Source organism: Chionomys nivalis, chromosome 17 (genome assembly GCF_950005125.1).
Source record: "Chionomys nivalis chromosome 17, mChiNiv1.1, whole genome shotgun sequence".
NCBI lineage: Eukaryota > Metazoa > Chordata > Mammalia > Rodentia > Cricetidae > Chionomys > Chionomys nivalis.
The window spans coordinates 5,572,881-5,598,525 of record NC_080102.1 but is presented as its reverse complement, the minus strand read 5'-3'; the positions used below and the strand labels follow the sequence as shown (position 1 = coordinate 5,598,525).

The 25,645-nt window shown below is 45.8% G+C and overlaps 1 protein-coding gene across 1 annotated transcript in view; it reads left to right on the top strand.

Moving 5' to 3' along the window:
• Positions 1-25,645, top strand: part of Dpys (dihydropyrimidinase) — a 67,935-nt gene that overhangs the window by 34,986 nt on the left and 7,304 nt on the right. The window contains exon 9 of the mRNA XM_057791911.1: positions 23,246-23,453. Within this exon, the coding sequence (XP_057647894.1) occupies positions 23,246-23,453 (208 nt within the window). The remainder of the gene's footprint in view (positions 1-23,245; positions 23,454-25,645) is intronic.

The window sequence follows — 25,645 nt, the reverse complement described above, 5'->3', positions numbered from 1 at the left end:
GGAGAAAGGAAAGGAAGGAGAGAGGGAGGGAGAGAGAGAGGGAGGGAGGGGAAGAGAAAAAGAAAGAAGATGCCTAAACAGTCATTATGAGACAAGGAACCCCTAAAAATGTCGTTGAGTTTGTTTTGAGTTGCTGCAGCTCTTTTTTAAACCTCTGCCGTGTGTCTCCATCCGGACCCAAGTTGAGAGTCCTTGTCTGCCTGAGTTCTGTGGATCACACCCGCTCAGGTACAAAGCTTCATCTTCCTCAGACAACTGGACAAAGAGAAATGACCGAAATGCAAGGCTGTGAATAATTCACTCCCTTTATTTGCCACAGTTTGCCACTTGGAGGGTATTTATAGGCTGTGATTATGTCCCCTGAGTCATGCCTCAGGCTATACAAATTTAGATCCCTTTCTCCCAAGCTCCAGTTACTAATCTCTAGAACATCGCTTTGGCCCTGCTGTCCTAGTCACTTGTGTGGTGCGGTGATCCAGATGTGTGGGTATTTTTTTTAATCATCTATATATTACTTACTTAACTTCCCTCTGTTCAGTCTAAAAATAACTAACTTAAGGTCAAACTCAAGGCTCCTGTACCTCTTAGACATTTATTCATCATCAGTCAGATAGTTATTCAGTTGTTCCTCTCTTTATATAATAACAACTAAAGAAAGTTAAATAGTTAAAATCGGTTTTGGTGAATGAGTATATGTGGATTGAGCCTTTAATGTTGAATGATACATCTTTATTAGTATAGCTCATATGCTTTAGCATTGCCAAGAACTCCTATGTTCTCAACCCAGGTCTGCTCATCACGAATACCCCAGTCCAGAAACTATGAAAACAAGTGCAGGCCCGTGTGACCGGTACTGGGCTGAGCTCCACCAGGGTCACTTGAAGTCTCTGCAGTGCTCAGTAACAGAGAACTTGTTGAGCTTCCGGAAGATCTTGGCACTGTCCCTGGTACCATGCATACAGCGTAAAGAATAGGAAATTAGTTTATTGTATATCTACTCCTCTTTTGCAAAACAACATAACTAATAATTATTATGTCTATCATAAGATTACCATAAAGTGACATATGTATGCGTATTTTGTAAGCTAAACTAACCCTTTTACAGTGCTAATTTGATGTCAGAAGCCCCAGGTTCAAATCCCAGCCATGCATAAATCAGATGTGATGTCACACACCTGTAACTCCAGAACTTGGGAGGTAGAGATAAGAGAATCAGAAATTCAAGGTTTTATATATATATATATATGGAGAGAGAGAGAGAGAGAGAGAGAGAGAGAGAGAGAGAGAGAGAGAGAGTTTAAAAACAGCCTGCTAAGATCTCACTCCTTTTCTAGCTTGGCTGGTGCTGTACTTTGCCCTTTATTTTCTCTTTCAGTTATGTTCAACTAATTTGCCTGTGTTGACCAAGCAGCCAGGTAAACAAAGGAATTCTGTTGTGCTGACCCCCACACCCTCTTAGGAACACAGATCTCATTTTCCCTGCTTTTGTTGACCGATTGAAGGTAGAACAGTACTGTCCAGCCAATGAATGGGCCAGGTCCTCTTTGGAACTTTTACTTGGTATTTCAAATTCTGTAAGATTTTTCTTTAATACACCATAATAATATTTTGCACTAACATGAAATTTGTAGCGTGTGGAGAAAAGAGAGATGGGGTTGTTGAGGTAGAGGCTTCAAGGGATGAGGGATTGGATGAAGATTTAAACAACATGAGAGAGTGTTTTTCATAGTTCACATTTAAAGGGAGAAGCCATGCTATGTATCTGGGTCGGTCACAACACCGGCTTTCTCTATTCTCAGCCTGCTTAGTGTAAGGAAGGTACTCGGTTGGGCTCTTTGTTCCAACCAAAACATATGCAGATGACCTCATCTGGGACATCTAATGTGCCACCGTATTTTTAGCCTCTCCATGCAGATCCTTAGAGATGGAGAATGCTCACCACCGTCACCGCCTACCTCTCCCCACCCTGCACACTGAACCCTGGTGCATCCGGCACACCTGTGTCCAATGCTGCACCATCGTCCTCCACCACTTTTTGAACCTGTGTTATACTCTTGAAGCACTGGTGCATTTTTAAAAAGGAATAAGGGGTCACAAAGGTAGTGGAGAGGGCCCCTTTGAACCCCCAACTCTTCTCTGCTATGATTGCATGACACAATAGCATGACTGCACAGTTAATGGACTGGTGTTGCTATGTCACGATTAGTTAGAGCCTATTCTTCATTCAGGTTGGCTTAGCTATTACCCAGCATTCATTTCTGCTCCAGGAAATCACCCAGGATTCCATATTACATTTAGTCCATGTGTGTCCTGAGACTGGTCTGAGGTATGACACTTTTTCTATTTGTTTTAAACGGCTTTGTCATTTTTGAGGAATGATGCTCGAGTATTTTGGAGAACGTCTCCCTACAGCTCAACACAGAGTAGATTCACATTGAATGCTGATGAGCAAGGTGGAAAGCAGCCGCCTCTCACACTACATGGGAGCTAATGGGACTAGGCAGTGGCTTGAGGGACACTGGGAAAGCTGCTTTCAGCAACAGCTGTGGCCTGGACGAAGTCAGGGACAGCATCCCTTATTTGTGCTTTGAACTTATTGGACAGGATCTTAAGTGGCTGAAGAATGAAGGGCTGCAGACACATGTCAGCAGAAATAAGATTTTCTGAGTGTGGAAGGTGCCCTGTTTTCCTCCTTTCATTCTCTTGAAGCAACCCTTTGACTCCGTGTTGAGAGCGGTTTGTTTAGCGGGAGCCAACAAGCTTGAAGAGGACTGTTTCTGTATGCTCACAAATTCACTCTGAGCTGTTTCTCCTCGGAAGCCAGGCACTGAGAGTCAAGGATGTGCAGGGCTAGGTCCTTCTTTGGGGAAAACTCAGTCCAGGGAGAGGAGCTATAAAATGAAAAATCCTCAGTCTCAGAAAGGCTGACTTAGGATATCGTAGGAGAGGCGAAAGTAAGACATTGCAGATGTCAGAACATAGAGATCCTGCGTGAGAGAAGACAGAGGCACGGCATCACACGACAGAAGTGGGTGAGGCCTCCGTCCCTGAGAGCCAAGACTGAAGCAGAGGCAGAGCAAACTGAGGCATCCGGGGAGGAGGCCAGGGTGAAGCCATTAAGGTTGAGGACTGTAGAAGAGAGAAGGCAATCCAGGCTGCAGAGAAAGGGAAGGCGAGGCCATCACAGGCTGCCTCCAGTTTTGATTTGTTTACCACAGACTGCGGTGATTTTTCACAAAGTTAGCCTTATGGAAAAGCATTATTTAATCAAGGGAAGAAGTGGGTTTATAATATTCTGTCTTGCAAGAAAGCATTCCCCTTTATCCTGTGCATGTTATTTTAACGTTCACTGTAGTGCAATGTTACGTGCGCTTGCTGTTCATATCGTTAGACACTAGATGTTTTCCTACGCAATTCCTCAAATGGGGTCTTAGCAAAAATGATCGCCAGCTTTGGTTAGTTGTTGCAGAGGACAGCGATGTGTAGTGAACCCTGCATCCTGAAGGGGGCGCCCACAGCCCGCGCTGGGCCACCCGAGCTGCTGATTTCATAAGCACAAGGCGGTCTCCTGAGGGAGGGCGCCTTTGCTAATGATTTGGCGGCTTCTGGGTACCTAGATGTTTTTGCTTGTTTTTGATTTATGTTGATTGTTAACGGCATGTGGAAATAAGTGTGCTTGTCACATAAATATGCTTTATTAAAATGTGTTTATTAAAGTCAGCAAAGGAGATCAGTAGAAAAAAAAGCAGGGCATCCATACTTTTCTCTTTCCTCTCCTGTTTTGTAAATCCATAAAGAATCTACGTGCCTCCAGCATGAGGCTTTGACGTGCAGTGATGAACAGTGAGGGAGGACTGGACTGGGCATGTGAGGGCAAGGATTGGATATCCCGATGAGAGATTACCTTAGGCATGACTAGCCTGTAAAAAAAAAAAAAAAAAAAAAAAAAGTCCCTGCAAAATCAGCTGCAGGACCTCTTCCGTGCCACTGCACAATTAAAACAACAACAACAAAAAAAAAAAAAATAGTGCAAAGAGAGTGTCAACCTTTTATTTTGGAAATGAAGAGTTCCCTGCATTCAGCTTGACGGCTCATTGAGCCAATGTCTATCGCTTGTGACAGACTTGTGTCTTAACGCCTCAGTACTCCGGTCAAAGCTGTGAATCTAAGGACATAGCCTCATCTCATTATTTGACCTATTTCTGTAGAATACTCTGGTCCTTAGGTTGTGAGGAAGAAGTCGGGAGTATGATTTTTAGGTGGTATTGAGACAGAATCTTACGGTGTCGTATGGTCAAGACAGAGAGCAGCTAAAGTGGCCAACCTGTTAAAAATCTGACTAGAGAGAGGGCGTGCGAGCTTCTCGCAGGCCTGCAGGAGCAGCAGTAACTCATGTTCTGGCAATTTAAGGCTATCCTCGGAGCTCCCGTTCCTCGGTATTCATTAAAGAGCACTTAGTTACTATGGTAACTGTCCCTTTTCAGTATTTATGAGCTACCGGGTCTCTCACAGCGTCTTAAGCACACAACCACACAGCTGACGACTTTGTGCACTGAAACATTTGATGAGGACTTCTAGCTGCTCTGCATTCTGCAGAGGAGGCATGTCCGCGTCCGGTTATTTTGGGTTTATTATTTAATTTTTTTTTAAAACTCAGTTACCGCAAGCTCTGACCCCGAATCCGTGGCTCTTGAAGGCGTTCTCCTGCCCTCCCGCTTACTCCCCCTCCCTTTCTCATGGTGAAGAGGGATGAATGCACTTAACTTTGCATGCAGTAAAGAGCCATGACCCGAGGATTGTGAATGTGCTCCAGGTTCCATGGATGCACCTTGTATGAAACTGAGCGGGAAAGGAAGGGCACTCACCAGCAGAGAGTAGGGACTGTGAGGGGAAATGAAGCAATGGATAGCAAATAGCAACAAGAATCAAGCAGTGATGCTTAGGGTGTATGGAAAGAGCATCATCAGGGGTCGCTTCAAAGACACTACCAGGAATCTTGCTTGAAGTGGTACATTGTATGTCATCTAATTTCAGAACTGTAATCCTTCTCTTTCTGCCACACACACACATACATACGCAGATACATACACACAGGGAGACATACACACAGAGACATACATACACATGCACATGGAGACATACATACACATGCACACAAAGACATACATACACACACATACATACACAGATACATACACACAGGGAGACATACACATACACACAGAGACATACATACACACAGACATATATACACATACACACAGAGGACAGACATACACACATGAACATGCATGCACACATACACACAGACATATACACACACGCACACACATACACACAAACATACATACACAGACAGACATATATACACACATATACACACATGCATACACATACACACATGCATACGCATACAAACATGCATATACATACACACATGCATACACATACACACATACACACACACAGATGTACACACACACACACGTAGCAGCCCAGCAGTCTGTGCTTCTATTTTAAAAAGCTGGTCAGCATACAGATCTGCTTTCCACGCCTGTTGCTGACAGAATGTGTGAGGAGCTCCTTCCCCAGCTCACGTTGTCCCAGTACACGTGGTAAAAGAAGGGGAGTGGGCACACAGGACTGAGTAGTGCCTGAGTAGATGCCTGGTGCCTGAGTAGATGTGAGGGTGGTGTGCCCCTCAACCACTCGCTGTGTTGCTGTAGTGTTGGGCCCTGTATGTGGGCCTACGTGCGTTTGTGCGAATCTGCAGGGGCATCCTCCACTCAGTTATTACAGATGTATACAGTACCCGGGACAGTCTCTTGGCAGATGATAATTTATAGTGAAGTATGTTGAGGTATGAGTGTGTTTTTTTTTTTTAATTATTAATCCACACAAAATCCAGCCCATAATCCAGGCTATTGGGGAAGTAATAACCTGATGGGAGACAGAAAAAAAAAAAAAAAAAAAAAAAAAAAAAAAAAAAAAAAAAAAAAAACCTTTCTAGTAAAAGCTTTTCTTTAGAAAGGTTTGAGCTGAACAACTTCTTTGCCTTTGCTGAGCTGGGTGTGGCATTGCTGGGTGTGGCACTGGGGCTGCTGCTGTGCCACACTGCTGGGTTCAGGACATTGCACACAAAGCCTCGGCGTATAAGGAATGGCTGCAGAACTTGGTACACAGCTGTACCCACTCATCAGCAGGTGGTTGGTGTGTGGGATGAGTGGGAGCTGTACCTAGCCCTAGTCACTCAGAACTCATTGTACGATGACGTCACTCAGGCAGGGACTGAAGATAGCATAAGAGAATGCTAGTTCTCCTAAGACGCCTCTCGGTTCATAGACGCCTCCACATCTCACCAAGATAGAATTAAATTGAGAAGCTCGCTGGGCCCTTCTGCTAAGATAGCCTGATGAAATCCAGATTCTTCAGTGCCCCCAAAAGCTGACCTCTTAAAAATTATTTCTAGTGGAGCTGTTCAAACAAACTGCCTGAGATTATTTTCATGGCCTTCAGAAGACAAGTTGCTTAAAAAGAAGTTTGGACTACATGCAACGAAAGTCTAACTTTCCCCGCCACACACACATACATGCACACAGGCACACACACACAAACACACATGTACACAGAAAGACACATGCTCACACACACATGGGCAAGCAGGCATGCACTACATGCATGTGCACACACAGGTAAAATATCAACTACTACTTACTGCACATTGTTTATTTAAACGTGTTCTTTTGCAGCTGAACCTCTCAAGAGAGCTAGAAGTGATTTGGGGACTTTCCCAGCATGGGCCATACTGTTCACATTATGAAAAAGGAATAAGTTAGCCTGGAGTAGCGGGCACCCATCCTATGCAGAACAGTCTCCTCTGCAGAGCTTATGTTCAGCGTTTAAATCAGAAACGTAATCCCCAAAGAGAGGCTGCAGAAGGGGCTTTAGCTGTCTCGTCTTTCTCTCTGCCCAGCACACTCCTGTTTGCTTATCTCCGTGCTGGCCTCCATCCCACTACGATTCCAGGAGAATACAGGAGCTCAATAATTACTATTGAGTGAGCGAACAAGGTACTAGTGCCCCCGGACCGGTGAACAAATAGGTGCTTTTAAATGTGTGTGTGTGTGTTTGTCTATTTGGGGTTTTAAATGTGTGTTTGTTTGTGTAATTGGGGTTTTAGATGTGTGTGTGTGTGTTTGTGTGTGTGTGTGTGTGTCTACTTGGGGTTTTGGTTTTGTTTCCCTTTCAAACTTTGTTTAACATCTCTTGTACCCATCTCAGGATCCACATTTTGCAGGGCTTTTTTCCCCCCTCTTTGAGTTGAAAAGACTAAAAAGAAAGGAATCCCAGGCATTTTTTCTCATTTAGGTCCCTAAAGCTGCCGTATTCCACAGCCAATGGCCAGGGAGCATCCCCAGCTTGTCCATTACAGTGGCTTATTCTAGGCTGTTTCCTTTTATAGGTCCCAGAGCCACTTCTAACTCTGGCTAGTTACCCTAACAACCTGGGCTCTAGGTTATAGAGAAACAAAAAAAGAGTTCATGGGGACCAATGGAAATTTGATGTCAGTACCTAAAGGGACTCCCAGGGACCCTGTACTCAGAGTGCAGTAAGAGTTGTGGCTTTAGAGAAAACCTCAGCCGAAACATACCGCTCCTTCCGCTCCTTCCAGGAGAAGATCACAAGGCCGTGACAGTTGGAGATTAAGTATTTCAGGGAAAGGTTGTTTTTGTTTGCTTGTTTGTTTGTTTAGTGGCTTGAACAAGACATCAAATGCTTAATTTAAAGCTTTTTTGTTTTGTTTATTTCTTTCTGCTTTTTGCAGAGGAGAGGTTTCGAAATATGGCCCCTAGACTGTCCACACCATCACTGGGGATTTGCTCCAAGTGTGAATTCTCAAGTCCTGTTCCACCCCTGCTCCTTCAGGAGCTCTGTAAACAGAGCCCCACAGGCAAGTTTCCCCGCACCCTAAGATGCTCTGATGGACACTGCAGTTTGAGAAAGAACTGGGTAAAAATTAGAGACTTGTAAAGTCGACTGTAGCTCAGCTGACCCCAGAGTCAGAATGCTTCATCCCGAGTTCATTCCTGTCGGGACAGAACTTCCCTTTCTTCTGTATGATATTCTGTCTTGTGCTTTACTTACAAATCCCATCACTTAACCCAGGAGATCGGGGCCCTTTCAAATGGTCTGTCCACAAAGTAAAGGGCGAAGTGCTAAGGCCTGACTCTGCTTTTCACACCCAAGTTGAAAAAACAGGATCTGCAAAGATGTTGTAGCTTCCGTTTTTTACCCCAACACCTGTTTTGTTTCTTTTTAAAGTTTTCTTATTTCTCTTCATTCAAGACTGGAAGGATGAGGTTAAGGATAACCATGATGGTTCAATAAGAATCCCCAGGTGTTGTATATTAGTTAACTTTTGGACAGAAACAAGGGAGAAAGGGTTTAGTTTGATTCATGGTTTCAGAGTCATCAAGGTGAGGAAGGCAGGGCCAAGCAGCTCAGCTCACAGCACCAGTGTGGGTCAGGAGCTGTTTACAGGAGCAGAAAGCAGAGAGCAAGAACCAGGGGCCAAGCTATAATCTTGAAAGACCGGACCCCTGCCGACTACTTCTGTGAGCCAGATCCAAACACCAAAAGGTTCTACAGTTCTCCCTAAAAGAGTGCCATCCACTGGGAAGCACACATCCACGACATGAGTCTGTGGAGGAAATTTCAGATCCAAACCGTGACACACGACCTCCAAGCCTGTGTGACCATCTGGAGGCCAACCGTGCTGACATGAAAGGCTCACATCTCAGTTCATGGAGAACGTGTCTGAAAAGTCTCTAGCCTGAGAAGAGAAAAGGCAATGGCTGCCGGTAGAGGCGAGAAGAAGGCAGATGAAAGAGACATCGACAATCACCCTTTATACTCCAGGGTTCAGGCATAACGGCTCACTGCCCAAAGCTCTTCTCTACCTTCTCTCAAGTTTTACTCATTGATTTATTGATCAGCAAAGTAGCTAGCAGGTCGCTGTGTTGCACAACCATAGTTCAGTTATTTAGGAAGCTGGGTGTAGGAGAAGATTGAGCAACTGGGCAACATGGTCTGAGACCCCATTCCAAAAACCAAAAGCAATGGCCAAGACTGTGGTTCTGTGGTAGAGCATTTGTCTGCGATGCATATGTCCCAGGTTCAATCCCCAGGATGGCCAATAAATAATAAATAAATATATATCCCCAAACAAGCGCATTGAACACAGATGTGAATAAAATATAGCACAGATGCCAGGAGCTTAGGGAATAGGGCACAAATGAAGGTTCAGAACTTCATACATGTAGTAGGAGTGACAATACGTACTGGGGACATAATGGAAACATTTGTCAGTCTGTCTTTTGAGCTGTGATTCCTACCTGTGCACATCAACCAAGCCAGACCCACAGAAACTGAGCCTTGGGGTCCCTGGAGCTAGGAAGTAGAGGTCACTCAGACTTGGGACCCTCCTCCCTTCCTTTAGGGTAAAACAGATACTCACATTTAGACTCAAGTCTGCATCTATTTTGCCGTTCTAACACTTGGTCCTCAAAATATTGTCTCATACTCAAGACACAGGAACACAGATGTAGGCCTGCTTTCTGTGACTCAAGGTCATTGGTTCAGACATGCTCCTTCTGGATAAACATCCACACTGACCCTTCAGTTCCCAACACTCAACACCTACAAGCTGAGATTCTTGATCCAAGGTCAGGGCCTCCTCCCTGTGTTCCTGGGCAACAGACTGCACGTCTGTCCTTGATCATAAGAGTTCACTTGGCTGGTACACGGCACAGATCCCTACCAATCTGCCAGGGTGCCTGGACCCCAGCCCAGAGCACATCGGGCTGGCAGCATGGATTCTCTGGACACCAGAAAGTGGTTGACTTTCCAGTTTGAAAGACGTTGTGTGCCCGCAGAACACCTACTCAGCAGCTTCCCTGGAGACCAAGGAGCACACACCAGAGAACGCCAGGAAGGGGTCGGGGCTGGGCAGGTCTGTTTTGCGGCTGTCACTTCAAACCTGTTGCCTGGTTTCCTTTGTCTGACTTGATGTCTCTTTGGCGGGGTGACAAGCAGATCGATACTGCTTTTTATGCTGTGATTATGTTGCCTGAAGGAGATTTTTCCCTTGGTTCACCAGGCCTGCCTTTAGGACTGTAACTGGACTTGCAGAACCTCCTTGGACTGGGTGTACAGCTTTCCATATGTCTAGAGCACACAGAAAGTTCCTTCTGGGGCAGGGCATCATTGCCCCTCTCAGGGCTACGTGTGGCACGTATGCAGGGGGTGGTCGCCCGTGTTCCTCTGCCTGTCATCTGATGCTGATACCTTTGCAAGGGCAGAGGCTGTGGCTCTGTGGTAAATCATTTGCCTCAGATGCATGATGATGTCTCAGGTTCAATCCCCAATAGAGCCAAATATATATACTCAAGGGTATTGAATACAGATGTGAATAAAATACAATACAGACGCCAGGAGCTTAGGGACTAGGGCACAGATGAAGGTGTAAAACCTCCATACAGGTAGTAGGAGACTACTGTAGAGGCCACACAATGGAAACATTTCTCAGTCTCTGTCTTTTGAATTGCAGTTCCTGCCTGCCCTGTGAATCCTTCCCTCTAAATGTTTTTCTATATTTGTAACACTCTTTGTCTCACCAGCCTTCAAAAGGTGGCTTCTTTGCCATTAGATTTTCTCTCCGCCTGACCCCTCATCTCCTCCCTGATTTCTTTCTCAACAGGAAATATCCTGACATTGCTCTCAACTCAACAATCCTGCCAAGCATTTCAGGGAAACTAAGCCCCCAAAGGAAAAATAATGGAAAGACAATTTATCCATACTTTTTAAAGTGGAGTATTTTGGTAAAAAGATTATTGAATTCCACATGTCAAAGGAAAAGACATTAGTGGTAGTTACATATAAACATGCATTTATTGTATACTTACTATGTGTAAGGAATTTCTGAGCACATGGGGACATACAGATAAGGTATTGTGTATGTTATCAAAAAGGGTGTGCATTACTGGGGCAGGCAAGACACAAATGTAAGAAAAGACAAATAATATTTCAAAAGGGACATTGGCACCAGTCCCATTAGTGCATGAGATGGGGAAGAGGTGAAGACTGGTAGGTGGGGTCCAGATGACAATCCTGAGCTGGGTTCACCTGCAGTAGCTCCTGAGAAGGCTGGGACCGGCTCAAGAGCATCCTTGAGGGCGACTCTGGGTTTGCGAAGAGAGGGCAGACCATCTACTGTGGTGAAGTCGGTTAAGGAGGAGAGCGGGAAAGGTTCACTCACAAAGTCATAAAGACACTGTGGAGTGAGGCACAGATGGAAAGGAAGTAAAACTAGGATCTATGAGGCTTTGAGGGCTGAGTTAACTACAGAAGAATGTCTGGGTTGCAGCTCAAGCACCTATGTAGTCAAGCCATAGTTGGAGTTGATCTACACCTTTATAGAGTTACTTTCCCAGAGCTGTGGTGAATTAGCACAGCCAAAGCAATTTATAGAGAAAAGAGTTTATTTGGGCTCACGGTTCCAGAGGAGTAAGAGTCCGTCAGGGTGGGAGGCAGGGCAGCAAGGAGCAGGTGCTGTGAGACCAAAGCAAGAACCGACCCCTTGCAGGTTAAGTTTCTGTTTACAATTAAGATGGTTAGGATTAAGTTCCTGTTGGTCCCCTGCTGGTTAAAGTCTCCATTTGTAGTTAGAGAACAAATTCTTGTTTGTCCAGTGCTAAGCCCTTGCAAGTAAAGGTTTCTATCCGTAATTAAGAATAAGTTCCTGTTTCTTAGATTGGATATAAACGGCAAAATACGTTTTTCAACCCAAACTCGTTCTTCCTTCCTCTCATTGTATTTTTCTAACGATATAACAGTAAACTCTCTTACCCCTGAAAAACACTTTATCTCTCCCATAAGAGACCTCAAAATGCCAGCAGGGGCTGTCCTCCAAAATCCTGACTTAGGGATGGTCAGTCCCGGGTGCACCCCAAAACAGCTAGCTTTAATTGGACAATTGAGAATTTGGGTTAGTTGTTTCTATTTTGTTTTGTTTTGCACAATTTCCAGTTTAACACAAGTTCATCCTGGGCAACTTAGTGAGACTGTCTCAAAATACAGAAGAAGGGCTAGGGAGTGGTCCAGGGTTGGGTGTTTATATAACATTCAGGAGGCTCCTGGCTCAATCTCCGGTAGCCAATAAACAAATATCCTCAGAAGCCGTGGAAAGGGGGTTGAGAAAAAGGAATTATTTTAGAGATTTTTTTTTTTTCCTGGTAAGGAAACTCCAAGAAATGGATGAAGCAGTGGAAGTGGAGTTAAAGAGAGGGGGCAGTTGTTAATCCCACTGATGGAGGATAAGACCATTACCACAGTTTAAAGCTAAATTTGAAGCAAGCTGTAATTAAATACTGGCTAGCTGGATGGATTCTGGCCAGGTCTATACTCAGGTTCCTGGGAAATGACCCAGAATCAAGTATGGCAAGGACTTAAGGAGGAAGACCCGTAACTCATTGCTTTTCCCGTCAGGTCCAATCGGGGGCAAGCATACATCCTGACGTGCCTCCAGCCTGTGAAACTCCGCCCACAGGTGATCAAGCAGTTGGGTGCAGATGGGTCAAACAAACTTGTTCAGAAAAGTGAAAACGTGAGGCTTATTATCTCCCATAAACAAAAGCCTCCAGCAATTTAGGAACGTCTCTAATGCAGAGGGCTTGCAGGTCAGAGGCAACTTTGTTTCAGGAACCTCTTAGGCATAACTTAAAGTGTAACTTTGGCTTCCACACAGTGATGCTTGTTTGTGACCCATAATTAAGTAATGCCAGGTGAGAGTAATAAACGGCACTCAAAATCAAGGAGCAGGTTTTTAACTTGGGACCTAATTGGGCCAATGAGAAACCTCCCTTGGGCAAATTACTCCCCTGACCTTGGTAAAATGTAGATTTTTCTCTTTGATAAAATGCAGAGGCTACAATAAGAATAACACCAACTTTTGGTGAGGGTTGCAAAGAAATAATGCCTTCATTATGGTGTGTAGTGTATCATTGTTGCCAATACAATAAGGACAGCTCAAGAGGTTTAGAAGCTAGCAGGAAGATACCAAAAGCAACGGACCCAGAATGCGGAATCCTACAGCAAATAAAGCTTAGGAGAATCAACAGTCGGCCCAGGGCCCATCTTGGCTTGTCAATCACAACTCCTTCCCTGTCCTTGCACTGACAGGTCAGTCAGGTGCTATTTTGACCCCAGTGTCACCAGAATGTGGCTTGGGTGCTGCATTGTGCCAAGGCATTAGTTTGGGGTGATCCAAATATATTTTAGAACCCCTCAATTCTCAGGCACTCAGTCGGACGGCATGAATGTGGCCTGGGGAAGATGATCTAGACTCTTCTCTGTGAACATCCTCTCTGAGTGCGTGGTGATGAGCACCTCTACAATTTCCACAGTTTTGCTATTTTAAAGCTGAATCCGCGGGTTATCTCCACTGTTTAAACTAAAGGCAGACCGGTTCTAGCAACCAGCACAATCTCTGACTTTCCTTTGATTTTTCTTGCTTCTTTTATATGTAAAAATTATTACCTTTCAACTGCAAATCGCTTTCATTTGAGCACTGATAAAGCTGACACCTTCAGGTTTATTAGTCACCAGGGTTGTTTTTTTTTCTTATAAAGAAATGTCTATTCACACCTATTGTTACTGTTTCTTTGGGTGACATAATGCTAGTTGTCTGTTTAAGGGTTCTATCACCTTTCTGGCAAGCTCTCCGAGCTCCTTTTGAGAAGTAAAGTGGTTCCTGGAAAGCATTCTGGGTAAACTGTGAAGTGCCACGTGCTGGTACTATTATTGAAATGCTGATCTTGTTCATTAACCCATGCTGGAATCCTGTTTCTAGCAGAGAAATGTTTGTTAATTCAGGAACAGTCTGACTAGACTGTCAGCTGCCTGGGCCAGGGATTCTCATCCGGCTCACCCACAGCACCCAGCACAGTGCCTGGCACGGAGCAGGTGGGCCATAAGTACGCGGATGAGAGAATGCTGCCCGGAGCACCCATAAACAATTAAGGATTACCTATATCCTTTCACCAACGCAAAATTTGTTTTCTTTTTTCCTTCCTTCCTTCCTTCCTTCCTTCCTTCCTTCCTTCCTTCCTTCCATCTTCCCTTCCTTCTGAAAGAACTGGAATCAGCACAAGGCACCCCAAGACTAAGTTCTCCACACAAAGATTTATTTGCCCCAAAGGGAAGGGGCAGGGAATAAGAGACAAAGACAGGAGATAGAGGACTAAGAAGAAAGGGGTAGGATTACTTGCCCCCTAGGGCCAAAGGACTGCCTCAGGATAGAAAGGAGACAGATGTGGCCGCAGGCAAATGGCAGTTTATAAAGGTGAAAGGGGGAAGCCCCTTGTTAGGATGAAGTGGTTAATTTTGATTGGACAGATTAATTAGGGTAGTCAAAAGGAGGTTTTAATACTTTGAAAGCTGGACCTTAGTCGTCAGCCTCAGGGGTAGAAAGTAGCCAAATAAGGAACTAGACCTTGGTGGCTAGCTGTAGGAATGTGATCTAATGGTTTGGGGTTGTTTGTTTGTTTGTTTGTTTTACTTTGCTATTTAGTGAGGAAGAGGGAAGAGGGAAGGGCAAGGCCTGCGGGAAGTGTTTGTGGTGCTCAGGCCTGCTGGAGCCTCTCTCCCTTTCGTCCCTTGAAACCAGAGGTGAGTGCAGCTGTGTAGACTGAGTTTGCAGGCCACAGCTATGGAGCAGTTATCTGAGAATGCTCAGTCTGCAAACCCCAAGTCTAAGAACCTAGTTCCTCTGTGGTGACATCACAGGTCTAGGTAGCAATCTAACCTCATTTATTTGAGAAATGAGAGACAAGGAAGGGCTAATGATGCAGGTGTAGCGTTCGGTGATTGATAAAAGACTCCAAGTATCGCTTTGTTTTCAATGTATCAGCATCTAATTCCCGAATAGACGGCAAACCCGCCCTTCCTTATGTCCCGTCTATCACTTGTCTGCTACTTATAAGAACACTATGTGAGCAAGAGCTGAAAGAAAGCATAGTGATATGCATTCATGATGATGGCTTCTTTGCCGACCTCTTTGGGGGGAAGATTTTGGATAGACATTTATGCTGATTAGTATATTTTCCTATAAAAAACGAAACATGACGCACAGGCACCTGGGACACATCTTTTTACCCAAAGTTTTTCTAATATGTTTTGATGCCAAATTTCCTTGTAAGGTGCTCTGGTATTTCTGGGAAGATCTGGGGAAGAATTTCACATGTGTTTATCAATTCCAGTGGGAAGCAACATGCAATGGCTAACCTCTTGGTATCTGAGCCTCAACGACTTTGTTTATGGTGAAAGGTGAGCTCCCCGGTTTCTCTGAGCCTCAGTGCTCCCACGGAGTATAAATAAAGTATTAAATAAAATAATGTATGAAAAGCTTCTAGCATCAGAGTCGCACAGATAAGCGTGCAGTAAATGAAAGCCATAACTAAAAATCTTATTATCATCACATTTATCAGAAGTGAACCTGACCAGACAATCTTGATGGTCACTGAGGAGCTGTTAGTAAATGCAAGGAAGAAACACGTGAGTTCAAAGGTGAATGCTGTGCGATTTTAAAAGAGAAAGAAAAAATAGATCCTTAGGAGTAACAGTCCCAGGAGTAATTCAGAGAGGAAGAAATGCCAAGGTTCCCACAGCCTCAGACACTTAGTGTCTTTTTATTTTTTTTTCTTTGCCTCCCTTCCTGTTCTTACCTGCCATCTTCTCTTCTCCTTATTGCTATGCTTTAATCTTCATCACGACCCCACCCCCATGCATACCCAAAAGTGTGTTATCCTGTTCTGTTTCTGCCCCTGGAGACATTTAAAACACTAGAAAAAGTAGTGGTTATTTTGGTGACTGTCCAAGTGCTTCTTGTAGCTTCATAAGCCACAGGTCTCTGCTGCTGCTGTTCAGCTCTGTTCCTGTAATCCAGTCACAGCCACAGATAATATGTAAGTGAATGAGGGCAACTGTGTACCAATAACATTTCATTGATAGATGGAGGCTGTGGGCCAGATTTGGGTTGCAGACCAGGGACTATAGTTTACTGGCCTGCAGATTCCCCTCATTGGATATCCATTCTCTGACATCCTGATCTCCACTGAGACATCTAGGAAGCCTTTGGTGCCTCTTGGCCTATGCTTGTCCATAGTACAGTGTAGTGATATTTTGTTTGTGTTTAACAAATAAAGTTTGCCTGAAGATCAGCGTGCAGAGATAAGCCACTTGAGGCCACGCGGTGGTTACTCACACTTTTAATCCCAGCACTAGGGAGTTGGAGACAGGAATGGATAGGACTGGGTAGAGAGAGGAATCTAAGGCAGAAGGAGACAAGAGCTCAGTGCAGTCTGGAGATGTAGTCCGCAGATGCAGCCTGAAGCAGTCAGTCAGAGGATGCAGTCCGAGGACAGGATCGCCCTTTTGGTCTGAGGATTTGGTAGAGGTACAAGGTCTCTCTAGTGGCTGACGGCACTGCTTCTCTGATCTCTCAGCTTCCACCCCATAATATCTGACTCCAGGTTTTTATTAAGAACAATTAGAATTTGTGCTACAACACAGGCTTCAAGCAGTGATTGGAGAGGCTGACCTGTACTACCTATCAAGTTAGAAGTGGTTCTGGGCTACACAGAGAGACTCTGGTTCAAGTGAAAAAAAAAGGATAGGAAGGAGGAAAAGGTGAAGAAATGTTCTTTTGTTCTTAGTTGGTAGCATCATCAACTTAAAGCTGAACAGTGGCTCTGAGTAGTCACCATAGGCAAAGGCGTACATGAGCCTACGGTGGCACCTGCTTATGGCGTAGTTACTACATCTCAGGTGGCTCCCAGATAAGTGTGCACAGCCTGCACTGAGCAGCTCTGAGCAAGCCGCCCTCACTGTTGAGCGGCAGTCTTCACAGAGCCCAGCATCTACCCTTGTCATGCACCACTTGACTCTTGCCCGGTTACAGTCGCTTGCTCCAGGTCAGAGCTGCCTGCTGCCATCTTCAGTCACTGCAGCCGGAATCACTGAGACCCTCGCTCATCAGGTCTGTGGTGTCTCCTTGTGGAGGGAGGAGATCCAGGGACTTCTGTAAGATTCTCCCTAGGTGGTTGTGTGGGGGAAGGGACTTGCTGCCAAGCCTGACAATCTGTGCCATTCCTAGGACCCACTAACGTTGTTTTTAAAGAGATCTGTGGGTCCCCTTCCCACTGAGGTTTTTAAGCCTTGACGGGCATGATAAGAATTTTACCATCACACCATTAGTGGGAGGTTAAATGAGATAATGCTTTAAGTGTTACTTTAAACATATTACCAGTCTAAACTGGACAGTGACTTGGAACTCTGCAGCTACTCAGTAGATGACAAACAGTTAACGTAACCTCTTCGAAATGCTGCCCAAACGTTGCCGGAAAGGGACAGAGATCAGGTCAGCACTTGGAGCTGGGTTACAGAGACCACAGTCTCTCCACGCCGTTACCTGCCTCTTTTTGCTGCAAACCCTCGGTGGCTTTCCTCCAGTTCTTTGACTTTCTGGTTATCTGCCTGCTTGTGCCTGGTCCAGTCCCCTTGCCAGGGCTCCTCTGCCATCAATTGTGCTCACTAGCTTTTTTCTTGTCCCCTGTGGTGAGGGAGGAGGAAAAATAGGTCATCTGCTTCCATCAAAAAAAAAAAATAAATAAATAAGAGTGAATTTTGAACGCCTCAGCTATTTCTTGCCCTATCTTCTCTTTTCCATTTCCTCTGAGGAGAGCTTAGCGGTTTGCCACAGTTCCCTTCTGGTCTCACGATTCAGAGCTAGCCCTGTGTATAACAGGCACGTAGCCCATTGGGTACCCGGGAAGGGAACGGAATAGTTTAGTCCAATTGACCTCTGTGTAAGAAACCAATCCTTTCCCACTCAGACCGTGCCTGGGGATATGTCAGGAGGTGTCGCCTCGTCAAAGGCAAAGCAGATCCCCGGAAAGTCACAGGATTCTAAGGCCAAGCACACATGCCGCCCCAGAAGGCTGTTCCAACCCTCACTGACTGGCCGTGCCAGTAGACGAGCCTTCCAAAACCTAATAAGCATCCCTCATCTCTAAGCACTTACCTGCTCGGTATTCATAGGCTGTGCTGCCTCCTATTCTGCTAGCTTGGCTGGCTCACGTTCAATTCCTGTTTCTTCACAACACTCAATTATTTTTAGTTTCCCATTTTCTGAAAGCTGGTGATTAAAATATGCAGTATTTATGTTAAGTAGCAACACAGAAATTGGCCAATAACTTACTTTTATATAAATGAGGATGCATGCAAGGGCCTTCTAGATGCTCAGTGCTGTGTGAGGTACACGGGGTGTGAAGGATGTGGTCCCTACCCCACCCCAAGGTCAGACTTGTAGTGCCTAACACAATTGATGCTGTCATGATCTATACCACTATCCGTGGCCTTTATTGAAGCCAAGAGCCAAAGAACAAGGGACAGGATCCATTTATTCCTCTAAGTCAGTGTTTGGCAGCATTTTTAGGAATCAACGCTAAATGTTTTGTCATCATTGAGGACCAGTCAAGCTCCAAGCAATTGTCCGTCTTAGATTAATAATGTGGTTGAAGCAATGCCCATCTTCCTTTCTGTGGGAAGCTGGTATGGAAATCTGAATGGAGGAAGGAAGATTGATTTTGCAGAGATCAGCAACTTTGCTTAATAATGACAATGTCCTTGAAGCCGCACCAGTTAGCATTTTCAGAGATGTGCCTCCTCGGCTCCCCATTTCTGTAACATGTCACCTCCATGACGCTGACAGAGGAGGTAGTTGGAACCCAGGACTCGTCTGCTATGGTAACGCTGGGAATGACTGAGCAATTCCAGCCAAGGAAATTTTACTAGCATCTCAAGTCCTTTGATACCACACAGAAAACAGACGGAGAAGCACCACGAAGGATGGAGAGAAAAGTGAGTTCCTATTTATTTTCTGAGGGTGAAGGATGTTTGCAGCAACCAAACACTTTTTGTGGGGCTCCCCATAAACCTTGAAGGGCAGTTGCTCCCAGCTTCTGAAGCCACACAAGATCCTGTTGTAACTCGTCTCTGTCCCGCAGCCACATGAGCGTAGGCTGGGTACCACGGGTGAGGTATTAATCCTTTTTATACTTCAGCCTCCTTCTGTAGGAGGACTGATAACTGCATCTCCCTCCTAGATGATGGAAGAGATTTAACAATGAGCTATTACTGTTTTATGTTGCGTGTACAAGGTATCTTAACAAGGAGAAATGGGGTACGCTTTTAAAAATGCCACTAATAGCACTGTGCTGGTTCCGTTGACTTCCTTTTGTATTTTGTTTTTCCTGTCGATCACATAGGAACCCATTCATGCTATGGATAAGATGAAGGAGTCAAGATACAAGAGAATGCCTAGACAAGTCACTTTTGGGGGGTCAGGAAGACCCACAGTTCTCTAAAGAAAGTTCCTTCCTCTTCATCTCCCTCTTGGGATGCTCGTGGGCGGGGCTGCTGCCTGGGCTGGTTTGCTTTGGTGATCTCGTCTACAAGAGCAGGCAGTTGGCTGGTTGCTAGAAAGCCTTTAGAAAAGGACACAGTGCTTTTCCGCAGCTGTGGCCTGAGTGGCATCAACAAGCTATTGACCGAGTCAGAAAGCAACTTGTCGCTAGCTTCGAGGCCTCTGGTCCTCTGTGGGCAGCATCACCCTTAGCTAGTGTAATCGTAACTGGGGTCCCGTAGACAGAGGGGGCACCCCCTCCTGCGACTCTGGTGATACAGGCTCAGGATGAGCTTGACCCAGGTCAATGTCACCCTGGTCAGCGACCAGAAAAACAGCTGAAGAGGACACAACAACGCGGGGACCCAGTTCAGTGCAGGGGAAGAGGGGTGCTAATCACTGAGCAGCAGACAGCCATAGTGGCCAGTGGTGAGGCGGGAGGATGTGAACAAGATCCTCTGCACACTTGTGAGACCGGAAAAATCCCTGGTGGTGCATCTTGCCATTCCCCGGCCTTAAGTGGAAGAGGCTCTGGCCCACACTCACATCTGCCCCCAGGCGGATTTGTCTGTGATCCTCTTCTCCATTCGGGCCACTTGCACTCTGCCTCACAAACATCCGTGCAAATCCAGCCTCATAGTTTTTTCCTGCCTCTCTGCACCACTGAAATCTCTAATAATTAATATCCTATCTTCAGGTTAATGATTTTTGTTGTTGTTCGTTTGTTTGAACGAACTATGGGGGGAATGAGATATTTGTGCTGATCTCATTCTACTTACAGTAATGGCTTCTACTAATATCCATTTTGTTGTGAGTAACAATATTCTGTTCTAAACCTTGTGACTGAGTAATATTCCATCATGCATATAGACCAGGTCTTTTGGACCATTTCAGCTGTGGGCAAGCCCTGTGGCTCAGTCTATGACTCGGCTGTTATGAATTGTGCTACAATAAATATGACTTGCATTGCTTGTTAACTGAATGATCCTCCTCAGGCCACACTGTCGGTCTTTGATGATAGTAACCAGCTGAGCTCACTGATGTAAAGATACAGTATATGGAAGGCCAAGGGGAACCCAGAGGTTGGGTCACTGCTTTGAGGAGTCCAGGCTCTCATGGGGCAGCCTATAGCAGGGTGTGGTCTTGTGTGGGGTTGTGCCCTTTAAATGCTTCTGTTTCTCTTATTACTGGGAAAGAAGACATCCCCTTCCATCTCTGGGTTAGGGTCCAGGAGGGTACCATGACTGAGAGTCTCACCAGATTCTCTCCAGGGAAGAATAGAGGTTCCTTACAGGAACACCAGCGTTCTGATGGGAGAAGACAGCTCAGGGCAGCTCCGCCATACTCACCCCCACCCCACCCCTGGGACCGTGGGCGGGGCTCATCTAAGAGCAGACTATGCTGCAAAGACACTGCAGGTTTCCTCCAGCTGTCTCCCAGACTGCTGACCCTCACAACTTCCTATTGACTGAGTCCCTTGTAGTTAAAGCCAGAACTTGAGCGTCACTACCTTTGTCCTTGTTGCAACATGGCCCACTTAGCCATAGCTAGCAAACATACCAGATTGACAGGGAGATTCTAGGTCTGGCCTTGATCCTCACGCCAGCAGCAGGCTTTTTGGAAACTCATAAAAGCTGAGGGCTGTCACATGACAGTGAAGTAGAGACGCAGGGGTGTGTTTGGAGAAGGACAGGACCGGGTCTGTGTGCGTTGACGACAGCTGCAGATGAGGCTAAATGACCACGTGCAGCCCTCATCTCTGTCCAATGCTTCGTGCAGGATCAGCTTGCAGATGACCTCAGACTTGACATTCAAGAAGAACCTCAGATTCACACGTTTGAGATGGCTGTGAAAGGAGGGTTTGTCACGATCCCAGAGGCCAAAATAAGTGCCCCCGCCACCCCCGGGTTTTGTTGAGGTATTTTATCTCAGCAGCAGGAAAGTAACTAAGACAATAGGGCTCTACAAACAGAATGTTCTCCAGCAGGAACATCTTTCCTAACCCCTGCAATGTCTCTGGATGTTGAGCTCTGTGAGCCTCGGGCAACTTCCTTAACAGCTTCGCATCAGAATCACCACGGGAGAAGTGGAGAGCTAAGACTCAGCTTATGCTATGGCTGCTAATACTGTTACAGCCGAGGACTGCTAGTGTCGACGAATCCCTGCTTCACGTGAGGCTCATTTGCTACAAGGGTGATGGCTATCACAAGTTTACTTATTTATTGCCAATGGACATGGACCACTGACTGCAACTGCTAGGCACTCAACAGAACTCCTGGACTGTGTATTTACTTCCGGTTTAACTCTGTGTTCTCGTTCCAGAACACGGTCATGCCACCAAGGTTAAGAATAAAAGTGACCTGCAGAAGCAGGAGACAAATCGTGCAAACCTTTGTTTGGCCATTTTATACTTATGAAGCACCTACTATGTGCTGAGCATCAATCAGCCTGCTCTGTGACTCACAGTGGGCACCCACTAGGACAAGAGTCTGTTCAAGAGACCCTGACCCTACTCTTAAGTTAGGGCTGGGTTGTGGTGGGTGCCAGCTCAGCACATGTGAGGCCATGGGCTCCATCTTCATAATTTGAAGAAATAAAGATGAAGCAAAATAAAACTCAAAGAATTTGAGGGTACAAGGAAAATACAGTCGGTTTTGCCAAAGCTCTGGTTGGGTTCTGGGATCTACAATTCTGTCGTTCATTCAGAACAGCCATAGCTACTCGGGATCTGGTGTGACATTGGTTTACATGGTTGTATTGCGTGATAATTAAAGCAGGGCCGTCAACTGCCCCTGTGCCAACATGGGCAGAAGGCAGAGTTTTCGGGGGCAGGGAATAGAAGCAAGGAGGGCATTCGGGGTAAGGAGCAGAAAGTGCAGAGATGCAGATGTGTGAACACTCCTCAGAACCGCAGAATTCCAGTTCCGGCTGGAAGGAGAAGCTGAGTGCGATGACACCCTGTCAGACACCTTTCTTGTGAAAGCGGCAGCAGTTCTTTAAGCTGCGGGTGATAATGCCTAGAATTCTCATCATGTGTTAGTGTGACTGCATTTCTATCACGCCTTATAATAAAGACTCTATTAGATGTGATCTGATTGTCCCCTTTCTCTGGCTAACCCCGAGGATGAGAAGGATCACAACAATGACCTTTGTTTGGTGTGGAGCAGAGAAATCCGATTTGTTGTTTTTCCGTGTCAACCCCACTTGAAGCCACAGACGCAGTGTAAGAGCCCGAGTTCTCCAGATCCATGTCCCTCGTGTTCCTCTGTAATCGCCCATGTGTACATGTTTTCTTTCTAGAGGTTGTATGAACGTGCAGCAGCCTGCTTTCTTTCCTCAGCTGCACCTGTCAAAGTCGACACTCTGTAGAGCTGAGTATAGGCCAGCATGCACTCTGTGTTCAGAATGTCTTGTGATTTAAAAGTAGGGGAAACGTTGTTCTTTGAAATACTTTTTTAAAAGACTCAACATGACAATGTCTTTTCCCGGGCTATCTTCATTTGTCTGGTTAAAGGTGTGTCTCTTGGGTTTTCCTCTTCAAGAACATAATGACTTTGTAACAAAATGTTACTGGTCTGTTCTTTTCTAGAAGTCCCTGGTACCTTGATGAAGCCCTGCCTAGCAGAGTTGCCAAGGGTTCTACTAAATCAGGCTTCTTGTAGCATTCTGTATTCACCAGATGAGCTGCTGATGACCTGAGTTTGTTCTGGTTTATCAACGCAGGACGATCTCTGCCAAAACTCACCACCAGGCCGTTAACTTCAACATCTTCGAGGGCATGGTTTGCCACGGGGTTCCTCTGGTGACTATTTCCCGAGGCAGAGTGGTGTATGAAGCAGGCGTTTTCAGTGTCGCAGCAGGAGACGGGAAGTTTATTCCACGCAAACCGTTTACTGAATACATCTACAAACGGATCACGCAGCGAGACCAGGTGAGCCCCACAGCAGCGACCAGTGTTGTTGAGCCGCAGCGCCCTGGGTGTCAGCAGCGACTAGTGTTGCTGAGCTGCAGCGCCCTGGGTGTCAGCAGCGACCAGTGTTGTTGAGCCGCGCCGCCCTGGTGTCAGATTTGTTATTCAGTGCTCTTGATGGTGGCATCATGTCACAGTAGGTTCAACACATTCCTGGGCTGTCAAGATTGGCCAGGGAGCACAGGACATCCCAGCTTTCAGTGAAAGAAGACCTAGCTGGATGTTTGCAGATGTGTCTCTTAGAGTTTCCTTTTTTTTGGCGGGGGGAGGGGGAATAAAGACCTCTTCACCATTGTGGCAGTCAGTGTCTTCCAAGAGCCAGGTCACACGCATCAAGGCACTGGGGAGGGGAGTTGTTGGCGATAACCATGAGAGAAAGGAAGTAGGATCTGAGAAACAGAGAGCCAAGAATGCAATTCAAGAATGGCCCACGAGAGGAAAGAATATGGTAAAGTGAGGGACACATTCTAGGTGGCTGTAGTTCAGACCAGGCTGGGCTGTGTTTAGGGGGCATCTGAGACACCTCTGAAGTTTCCAGCTCCAGATGGCACCATCATTGGCTGGGAGCTGCCATGAGAGGCATGGTCTGCTGTCTGCACACTATTGGGGGTCTTACCTCAGCTGCTATGGCTTGAAGAATGGTCCCCCCTTTAGCTGAACATCCACAGGGTGCTTCTCAGGGTGACCACCAGAGGTGGAGTTTGGGACAGGGAGATCTGGATGGGAATACTCCCTGTTGCCTAACAGTACGGCCTGAGCAAGTCCCTTGTCGTCTTTGGGTTCTGCTTTCTCACCTGAACATTAAACATTTCCACCCTCAAATAAGATTTCTAAATGTCAGAATTAATAAATGTCAGTCCCGTCTCTTCATTTTCCCATAACTGATTCTGTAACAAAGGCCTACGATCTTTGTAACAACTCAGTGATAAAAAAGAGGCATTTTTGATTTATCTTGCATTTCATGTTTTGTTTATACAAAATTTTAACTATTTTTAAATTTCATTAAATGTACTAAAATATTGTAAAAAATTAAAAGTTTTGGCGAAAGAATTTAGAACTCTGTCTGTTGAGGGTGGGGAGGTGACTCTGCCCTCTCAGTGTGTGCTAACAGTCTCCCAGCACTACCCAGCTGGCCCCACTGTGAGTGCTTCCGCTCTCGTCCCAGCAGGCTGCACTGATGCCGGCCCCTTCCCGGGGCCTCCTCGGTGTGACCTTCTGTGATTTGTTTCATTCGCAGATTCCCAGAGTGCATTACACAAAAAAACCTCTGCTTCTCAAACAATTGCCTAAGGTTTTGCTTAGGTAAACTGGTGCTCTTAAGCAACTTTAAATTTCTCCCAAATCCCATAAATCTATTTTTATCCCCCTCCCCCTTTTTCCATGCTGGGTGACACCTAGGCCTGCCTCCTCCTGCTGAGCTACACCCTGGCCCTGCAGTTCTTTGAACGCAGTATCTCAGTCAACAGAGATGATGTTTAAGACGGTGCTGAGCTTGCTGTGGGGCTAATTTAGCAATGTCGGCACTGACAGGTGAGAAGCTGAGAAGCAGTAACCACAGCAACCCCAGGTGTTTCTGCTGGTCTGTGCAGCATGAAGAAGCAATTCTAATGGGCGTTCCAAAGGACTGACTGCGCCCGCACAGGGAGGCGAAGGTGGAGGCTTCCCCTCCCTTTAAATTTAGAAAACTGAGCTGGGCAGTGGGGGTGCACACCTTTAATCCCAGCACTTGGGAGGCAGAGGCAGGCAGATCTCTGTGAGTTTGAGGCCAGCCTGGTCTACAAGAGCTAGTTCCAGGACAGGCTCCAAAGCTACAGAGAAACCCTGTCTTGAAAAACAAACAAACAAACAAACAAAAAGATTAAAAAACTGAATATTCAAGGAACCAAAAGTCTTGTTCAGTGCTCGGAGAGAAGTCGCGGCTGTCAAAAGCAGCTGATCTCTTAGAGGACCCAAGTTCTGGTCCCAACACTCATCACGGGCCTCATGGCCTTCTGCACCTTCAACTCAAGGAATCATATTCTGTCTTTCTAGCTTTCATGGGCACCTCCACCCATGTGGCATGCTCATAAAGATAAAAATAAATGCCTTTTAAAAATGATAATTGGGGCTTGAGAGACGGCCCAGCAGGTAAGAGCAATTTTTCCGAAGACCCT